Here is a 9651-nt window from a genome sequence, read left to right as displayed (position 1 = left end):
AGAGTGCTATGCATATTATTTTCAAAATAGCCTGGCTTTGTCCATGTCAAGTAAAAAATCACTTAGTACATAACCATGCAGTGTGTGGGCCCATCAGTAAGTAACTCTTAAGTCAGCCCATGTATGGAACAGAATTCAGATTGGCATGCATTTTTAGACAAAAAATTTCCCTGTGTTCAGAAAGGTGAATTAAAGCTTTTGCCAACCAATGCTTATAATATGGGACTGAATCAGCTGTTTCCCCCACCAGTGGAAAAATCACAGGTTACTAAACTGTTGATGTAACATTAGACTTAGCCCACCCAAACAAAACAAATCACCCTCAGCCTATGCAACCACCCTTTGTACACAATACTTTAGCCCATTTTCTTACCATGTACAAACAACATTACCACGATCAACACACCTTAGTTTAGACAGCAGTCAGAACTGTGTCAAACACTGTGGCATAGTCCAAATAGATCACATCTACTGTACCCTCACTAAATGTCCAACTTCCTACTTTCTTTTTCATAAAAAATAAGATATGTACATCATAAACCTATGCTGATTATTACTTATAATTTCCATTCTTCAGAACATAATCTTGAATATGATCCCCTAACAAACCTTCAGATATGTTGTAATTAGCCCACCACAGATCTTAAACTCCATAATTTCCAATTTGGGATCACAATCCAGCTTCCCTCCAGTCCATAGTACTGTAGCATACAAAATGAAATTTGGTCTGAGAAAGTGGCTTGGCTAAATATGCTCTTAGATCTCAGATTACTCTTGGGTGTATTCCAGACCCTGGGACCTTGTTTACACTACCTTTGAGAAGACATACGTTTGAATTCAGAAAGAACCAGACCAAAGACACTGCAGTGCTGTGCTACAAATCAGGTTACTTAAACACCACATGTTTCAAGCAGAATTGCCCTTTATCAAGTGCTCCAAACATTCCAAAAACACACACTATTTAACAAACACCCTTGTTGGTGGGAATACTTAGCCAACATTAATTCATCTCTTCAGAGTCCTTTATAAAAAATTATTTCAATTTTCTTATCTCAAAATGTTGATATACAGTAAATTTAGATATATCAGTAAATGCCCCATGCGCTTCCATGATTGCCCAATGACACTACATTTGTTACTGCAATAGAAGCCACTTTTAAAAAATGCTAATTGCATACCAGGATTGTCAGTAAGATTGATGCAGAAATGGATTTTGGGCACATTAACCTCAGACATATCAATATGGATTATAAGCACATAGACCCCTGATATATTCATAAAATCACTGCAGAAATGGACAATGAGCACAGAAATAGGTAGATATTTGTCACATACAAAGTTATACAAGTACAACCTGCAGTGAAATATATCCTGATCATTCCAAAACTGTGTATTTTCGTGCATCATTGTTTTTTTTTAAAAAGTGCAATCCATTAAACAATACATACTAATATATAATAAATACAATGTAGTACCATATTTTTAAAAACACAGCTGTATTATGCTTATATGAAAATACATACAAAATTTCCTACTGTGAAACACTAACAATATCCGTACATTTGACTGCATTGTGCCTATATTGTAAACAATATGTACTAAAGTGCAATGTGCAATATTATTAATGGAGACGTTTCAAATAATCATCAAATTCAGATATAGTAATCATCCAGCCAAAAGAGAAAATGGCAGGCACTCACAGATCCCACAAACAGGCTTGTAAAAAAACTGAGAACTTTATTTAGGCCAAAAAGTAGATCAACACATAGCCTTATGCGTTTCATGCCAACAGGCACTTGGTCAGCCTATGATATGGTATATTCATAGGTTCCTCAATATCAAAATAACTTAAAAAGCTGTGGTGGCATATCATGACTAAGAAGCCTAATTGCCTGAGGATAAAAACTATTCTAAATCCCTGTTTTCTAACCTCAAGACTCCTAAAACATTTTCCTGAAGTCAAATGCCAGTACGATCCTGCAGAAATGGATTATAAGAACATTAACCCCAGACATACCAGAGGATCACTACAGGAATAGACAATAAGCATTCCATCAACCCTGGACATGCCCGTAAGATCATACACAAAAAGGTACACTGAGCATTAAATTAACCACAGGCAAGATCATCACAGAAAATGGATATGAGCATGGATTGTCAGTTCCACATATACATAGATGCCCCATAAAGATCAATGATTGTCCAATGGGCAATGCATTTGTTAGTACAAATTAGTGATGGGCGAATTTGTCCCGTTTTGTGTCGCCAAGAATTTTGCAACAATTCACCGTCAATGGGTGTCCATTAATCGTCAATTCCGTTGTAGGCGTAAAAACCCCTTTGACACCGGCGAATTTTCACTGGAAATTTGTGAATTTATTCACCGCAAATTTGCCGTAAATTCACACCTGCAGAATAAATTCACCAATCACTAGTACAAATAACTGCAATTCAGACTCAGAGAAACTTTAATAGTAGGAAAAGTGAGCTTGGTTTACTCATAACTTTATTTTGGGTGGATCTGTAATATAAATATATAAATAGAAGATAAAAAAAAATTGTCAACTCAAATTAGCACTATATTCTTTCTGGCATTTACTGGACTGTTGCGTCTGCTGGATCTACTTTGTTTTCACTGGCATCCTGAACAACATAAACAAATGAAGCCTTAGCATGCAAACAGTGGAGGAGGTTGCACTTGGGAGAGGGGTGATGATGGAGTTGACCCAATCTGCACAGGTTAGCATGGCCCCTCTGCTGTCCTGGCAAATAACTGTTATTTACACTCACTACACCTCTTGCAGCAGTACAGCAAGTGACCTCATAAAACTTGAAAGTAGATCGAGCAACAGCAGCAGTCCAGAGCTAGTAAGGGTATAGTCATGATGTTATCATATTAGGAAATCATTAGGAAACCGTTTCTGTATTTCCTGTAGATAACTGCAGGCTGATGTTTTATGCTACTGTGCATGTGTGTCTGCTCCTTTGTTCTTAGAACTCGTAATCCTATATAGAGGTCTACAATGCAAGAGTGAAAAGTAATTATAAAAAATATATATTTTTATCATTGAAAGGTTAATGCAGACAGAAGAAAAAATGGTTTCAAATATATTGTAAACAGCCAAGTTTAATGCTTATTACATTATTCGCCTTGTCTACCCTATCATAGGAGTACTTCTGCTATTAAAAAAACTTTGTGAAAAAATGGTATAGCATCTACAACACTGTAGTACTAAGGCAGTAATGTAATAAATGGCCTTAACTTTGTTACATGTATAGTATCATGATCCTGTTGGCCCATCCACTGCCAATGTTCCTGCTCCAGACAGCCCATGGCGACCCTCTAGCTGCTCATTTTCCTGCTCCATGACAGCCGGCTGCAGCTTCTCATGTACCTGATCCAGGCAGCCCTCTCGCTGCTCATGTTTCTATTCCATGACAACCATCTGGCTGCTCATGTGCCTGATACATACTGCTCTGGCACCTGTTCTCTGTTCTTTAAATAACTTTAATTTCTTATTCTGGTATAACCCAGAGGACAATCTCTAAATGGAAAAGGTTAGTGTCAGAAACTGTCTGGTTTAAAACTAGAACCTAGTATTAGCCAGCTGCTTCTGCTCTTGGCTAAGCCACAGGAGGCATTGTGTTCTCTCGCTCATAACGTGTGTTAATGTATTACTCTCCCTGTACCTGTGTCTGCTCTCAGCTGTAGGTGTATTAAGTGCAGCTGCAGGAAACTGCCAAATCAAATGAATTTTTATTCCTGCCTCTCCCTCTACCCAGATAGTAAGAACAGAGACCCAATGCAAGCTGAGCCTCCTGCTGCTCCATACTTTGAAAGTCTGAATGATACACAAGGTATAGAGCAGGAGGGGGGATGCCACCCCACTAGAGGCCTGCAGCTATTTGTGCACAGTGAAACATGTGCATAAATAGTGCAAAAGATTGTGGCCTTTTTTGCACTTTCTGTTTTCATTTGAAAATGAGGAGTATTTAAAGGAGCAGTAACATAATTTTTTTTTTAAAAAAAACGTAGTTTCTACATAACGAGAAAAAAACACATTTAACTTCAAAATTGCAAAGTCTTTATTAAGAAATAACTTACCGATTCTCCTCTTGCGCGCCTCTTCAGCAGTGCTCGATTTCTCCTCTATAGGAGATAGCCAGGGAGGAGAAATCGAGCGCCGCATGATGGATCGTTGCCCCGTCGCCGTTTCTGAAGAGGAAGAGAAGTTATTTCTTAATAAAGACTTTGCGAATTTAAAGTTAAATGTGTCTTAGTGTTTTTTTTTCTTTAAGTACAAACATTTTTTTTAAAATGTTGCCGGTCCTTTGTTTTTTGATTGTTCTGATGATAATAGTTTTGGTGACCTAGAATATGATGATATGATAGTATGCATTCCTGCACTAAAATCTGCCACATGTGCCTGCATCCAGACCACTACAGTGGTTGCAGGTGCAGGCAAGGCTGATGCCATTGTAGGGACTGATTCTTGCCCTGCGTTTTTCACAGACCAAGATTCAGCCATGTCTGACATTCGCATTAACAGCTTAACAGCTTGCAAAACTAGTTCTGCAAATCCAAAGGAGAACTACTGCTTTATTCAGTGGAGCAATGTCTTGCATTTGTAATTAAGTTTAGAATGCCAACTTTGCAAACCTAGGGGGCTCAGATAAATACATTTTTTGTACCCTTTAATATAAAAAAAGGTATGTGTACTTTTATCTCTTAGCACCATCAAATTTAGAATAATGAAATACTAGCCATATATTTTCTTGTTGTTTCAACAGACTTACATCATTTTTGGTTCACACGCACAAAAAAAAGGTTTATGGATGTGGGCACACTGTATAATTTATTATGATTTAAATAATAATTGCAAATAACAGTACAAACATTTTCATAATCATAATGATTTTTTCAGGCACTAATTATGTGGGTGTCCATTTAGCAGTTCCTTAGCGCACAGAATACCCTGGATGATTTAGTAGGATTAAAATAATAATTGCAAATAACAGTACAAACATTTTCATAATCATAATGACTAGCAAATGTATGTTAGAAACATGTTGATCTGGTTCCTAATGACATTTTCTGCTGGATGAACATCATTCGAATTAAAAGCAATAGTCATGTCCCATGCATCTACAACAGCAACAGGGAGATCTTGAAACATTTCCTTCACAATAAGGTTCTGAATATAACCATAGAAGTCACTGAATCTCTCTACATCAAGATTAAACTCTCTGGTATTCTCTGCTTTAATAATTACTTTGGTTTCTGGACTACGAATAAAAAGAGATTCTAATGCCCTACGTATATTAATAACTCTTTTGATAAAGAGACGAATAGGAAAAGGCCTAAAATGTTGACCGGCGGTGATTGCAATTACAGTGTTGGGGCCTCCAGCAAGGCGATCAATCTCCTCACTAATATAGGCATCATCTTTAACAGAGTAGGAGCGGCTCGCAACAATTGGATGACTGTGTTTTTTCCACTGCAGCAGGATATTCTTCTCTGGATCTATTGCCAGCAGCATGGATTCAAGCCCAGTTCTATGAAGGTTGAAATTCTTTAGGTCTAAAAAAGTAAAAGACAAATGATTAGTAGGTTGCAAAGTTACTTAAGCACTAGCAACCAGGCAGCAATTCAAATTCCAAGACTGACCGGCCTAACAACAAATGTAAATAAGTAAGAAATAAACTGCAAAAGAATAGAAAGATAAAAGTTGGTTACAAATGATGAAAGAAACAGCAGGCACTCACATATCCCATGGACAGATGAAGTAAAAGAACTGCACACTTTACGTAAATAATAGATGTTCCAAATGTCTTACGCATTTCATGCACTTAATCCCTAGTGGAGTTTACAGTCTAAGGTCCTGATCACATGCAAACACTCTATGGTCAAATTAATCAAAAGCCAAGTAACTTGCTTTTGTTTTTGGAGAACCAGGTGGAAACCCATACAGACATAAGGAGGACATACAGAAACATTGCAGTTAGTGCCCAGACCAGAATTAAACCTGAAATCAGAATTTAAAGGAAAAAATCAGTCTTTTGTATTAACTTTCTCCTGCCGATCTTCACACAGTCTCTCAGCTGTACTTGAAAAATCTCCAAACTTTGCATACAGAGCAGCGCCTACGGCAACAGAGAAAAAAACCGCAAATATATTGTGCAGTATGTTTAGCTATTACGACAGCACTCTGTGTTAAAGTTCACTTTCTGAGGTGTACTTCCACTTTAAAAACTTCCACTCTCAATGGTGACATGCATGATTGATTCTTTTACAACCAAACCGTTACCACCACCATTTGGCCAAAATGTCTACTCACAAGACGAAAAAAATGGTACATAGCGCATAGTATTAGCAGATCTCCCTTCCTTTCCAAATCAGCTTCTCAGGTTCTGTGTTAAAACGTCATCCAATCACAGGAATTCTTTGCTTCTGCCCCCTGCAAAGTGTCTGCATTCAGGGGGAGAGTAGGAAATCCACACACTAATCCACCACTAAAAAGCAATTGTAAAACCCTGATTTGCCCTGTCCCCAGATCATCCAGGTAAGGAAGCAGGTTTGTGTCATGAGAAGTTACAAAGAAGCCAGAGACAAACCTGCTTCCTAGCCTGGATGAAAAGCAAGTGAACTTGAACACCGGGTGCTGTCCAAATATCTAAACATACTGCACTATTTTTTTGGGTTTTGTTTTTTTCTCTGTTGCCGTAGGCGCTGATCTATATACAGGTATAGGATCCCTTATCTGGAAACCCGATATCCAGAAAGGTAAAATATTATGGAATGGCTGTCTCCCATAGACTCCATTTTATCCAATTAGTCCAAATTTTTAAAAATGATTTCCTTTTTCTCTGTAATAATAAAACAGTAGCTTGTACTTGATCCCAACTAAGATAATAATTAATCGTCATTGGAGGCAAAGCAATCCTGTTGGGTTTAAATTATTTTCTAGTAGACTTAAGGTATGAAGATACAAATTACAGAAATATCCATTATCCCGAAAACCCCAGGTCCCGAGCATTCTGGATAACAGGTCCCATACTGTACAAAGTTTACAGAATCAAATTAAGAAGCACCCCAAAGCTGAAAGACAGAAGTACTGCCCATAAGTTGAACCTTAATGACTTAAAACCACGGAAACACTGTCATTTTTATACACATTTCCTTCATTTCAGAGTGGGATGAAATAGTTATTGGATTTTTTCAAATGTAGTATGTGTTATGAAACCGCACTGGCAATAGAGAAAATAGAAAAAAAGAGATCTTACTTTTCAGCTTATTAACCAAGTGTAGAAACCACTGCCGCAAGGTGGAGTCACCCATCAGATATATCATCTTGTCTTTTAGGCAGGAATTAACATGATTTGTGCTCGGAAAAGGAGAGAGCCTGCAGAATAAAGGTGTCCATATATCCAGCAGACAGAAACCACTAGGATATGGTGATGTCATGCCAATCTTGCATTTTTCCTGAGGAAATGTTCTAATAGCTATGAAAATGTAACAACAAACAATAATATCAGACTAATCTTGTATGAGACCATATAGTTCTAATTTAATGCTAAAAAATGAAATCAAAGTTCAAGAAACCCTCTTATTACACTTTAAATGAAGTCTCCAATTTGAGCATCTTTTGCAAACTATTCATGAATGAAAAATGATAAAGGTTCCCAGGAGGAACCGAAACGTTGGACACAATGCTGTGTTGAAATAAAATACACTTTGCTTTTCTACAAATGAGTGTGCTGATCCTTACATTACCTATATATATATATATATATATATATATATATATATATATATATATATATATATATATATATATATATATATATATATATATATATATATATATATATATATATATATATATATGTACAACTAAAAACCAAAACATGTAAATGTACCTTTTAAAGAGAGACTTCTGAAGGTAGCTGAAGAATGAATGATCCTGGTTAAATGACTGAAGAAATGCTAAGGACCCACATGACAGATTTGCTGTCTTAGAACAGTAAAATAGCTCATTATATTTTGTATCTTCATAAGTACATGTCTCTCCTGCATTGTCCACTTGGAAACCACATTTAGTTTTAACATTTTTATTTCCATTTTGAAAAGTTCCAGTAAATTTTATGAGACCATATCCCTGGTTTCTTGATCTCCATAATGCTGAAACGGCTTCACTTGAGTGGTAGAGTAACAAGGAAACTTCCACTTGTCCTTCCCAAAATAAGGTAAAATGAACATGGTAAATTCCATTGTTAAAATCCTCAATCCTCCCAGTGGCTCCAGCAGCAAGCTTGGTGTTAAATATTCTTGCCCTTATAAAGTCTCCTCCATAATGTTTTTTATTGCCTATAAAGTCATACATCACAATTTCAATAGTTAAATTGTCTCCAATGCAATACTTATCTTTTGCATTTATGACAGTAGCTCTGCTGTTTCTGGCACAAGATGTGTTGTGTAAATGATCAAAATTTACAGGTGGAATCATGTTTGATATCCTGCTGAGGAGTTCAGTTCCTAGAACATCATCTTCTGTTACACTGGACTTGGACTTCTTCTCAAACCCTTCTGTTGATTGCTTTAAAATGGAGAGACCTTTTGAAACCTAGAACCAAGAATATGATTTAAAATTCAGTAAGAATGACTTAGGGGAGGGTATTGTAAGTAATGTATCAGTGTTTGCAGATGACACAAAACTATCCAGCCCAATAAATTCCATCCAGGGTGTGTCATCCTTGCAACAGGATCTTGACAAACTGGCAATCTGGGCAGCTAAGTGGCAAATGAGATTCAATGTTGATAAATGTAAAGTCATGCACCTAGGATGTAAAAATATCCAAGCCACTTATACCCTTAATGGGACTGCACTAGGCAAATCCATTATGGAAAATGACCTTGGAGTCCTTGTAGATGATAAACTTGGCTGTAGCAGGCAATGCCAGTCAGCAGCATCAATGGCAAATAAGGTCTTGAGATGTATTAAAAGGGGTATTGATTCACAGGAGGAGGGGGTCATTCTTCCATTTTATAGAGCACTGGTAAGGCTCCATCTAGAATATGTCGTACAGTTTTGGTCCCCATCACTCAAACAGGACATTATTGTATTAGAGAGGGTGCAGAGAAAGGCAAATAAGCTGATGGAAGGTATGGAAAATCTTAGCTATGAGGAAAGACTAGCCAAGTTGGGGCTGTTCACGCTGGAGAAGAGGCACATAAGGGGAGATATGATAACTATGTATAAATATATAAGGGGATCATATAATAATCTCTCTAATGCTTTATTTACCAGTAGGTCTTTCCAGCTGACACAAGATCACCCATTCCGATTAGAAGAAAAGAGGTTCTGCCTAAATATTCGGAAGGGGTTTTTTACAGTGAGAGCTGTGAAGATGTGGAATTCTCTCCCTGAATCAGTTGTACAGGCTGATACATTAGATAGCTTTAAGAAGGGGTTGGATAGCTTTTTAGCAAGTGAGGGAATAAAGGGTTATGGAAGATAGCTCACAGTACAAGTTGAACCAGGGACTCAATTTTGGAGTCAGGAAGGATTTTTTTCCCCCTCTGGGGCAAATTGGAGAGGCTTCAGATGTTTTTTTTGCCTTCCTCTGGATCAACTGGCAGATAGGCAGGTT

General features: G+C 37.2%; 1 protein-coding gene across 1 annotated transcript in view; it reads right to left on the bottom strand.

Moving 5' to 3' along the window:
- Positions 1-4835: 4835 nt before the first annotated feature.
- Positions 4836-9651, bottom strand: part of LOC108695831 (NXPE family member 2) — a 29725-nt gene continuing 24909 nt past the window's right edge. The window contains exons 3-5 of the mRNA XM_041569038.1: positions 7893-8624; positions 7285-7537; positions 4836-5581 (exon numbers count right to left, since the gene is read on the bottom strand). Coding sequence (XP_041424972.1) covers positions 5046-5581; positions 7285-7537; positions 7893-8624 — 1521 coding nt within the window. The 3' untranslated portion in view covers positions 4836-5045. The remainder of the gene's footprint in view (positions 5582-7284; positions 7538-7892; positions 8625-9651) is intronic.

The sequence above is a fragment of the Xenopus laevis genome, chromosome 7L (genome assembly GCF_017654675.1).
Source record: "Xenopus laevis strain J_2021 chromosome 7L, Xenopus_laevis_v10.1, whole genome shotgun sequence".
Lineage (NCBI taxonomy): Eukaryota > Metazoa > Chordata > Amphibia > Anura > Pipidae > Xenopus > Xenopus laevis.
This window is presented reverse-complemented; position numbering and strand designations above follow the sequence as displayed.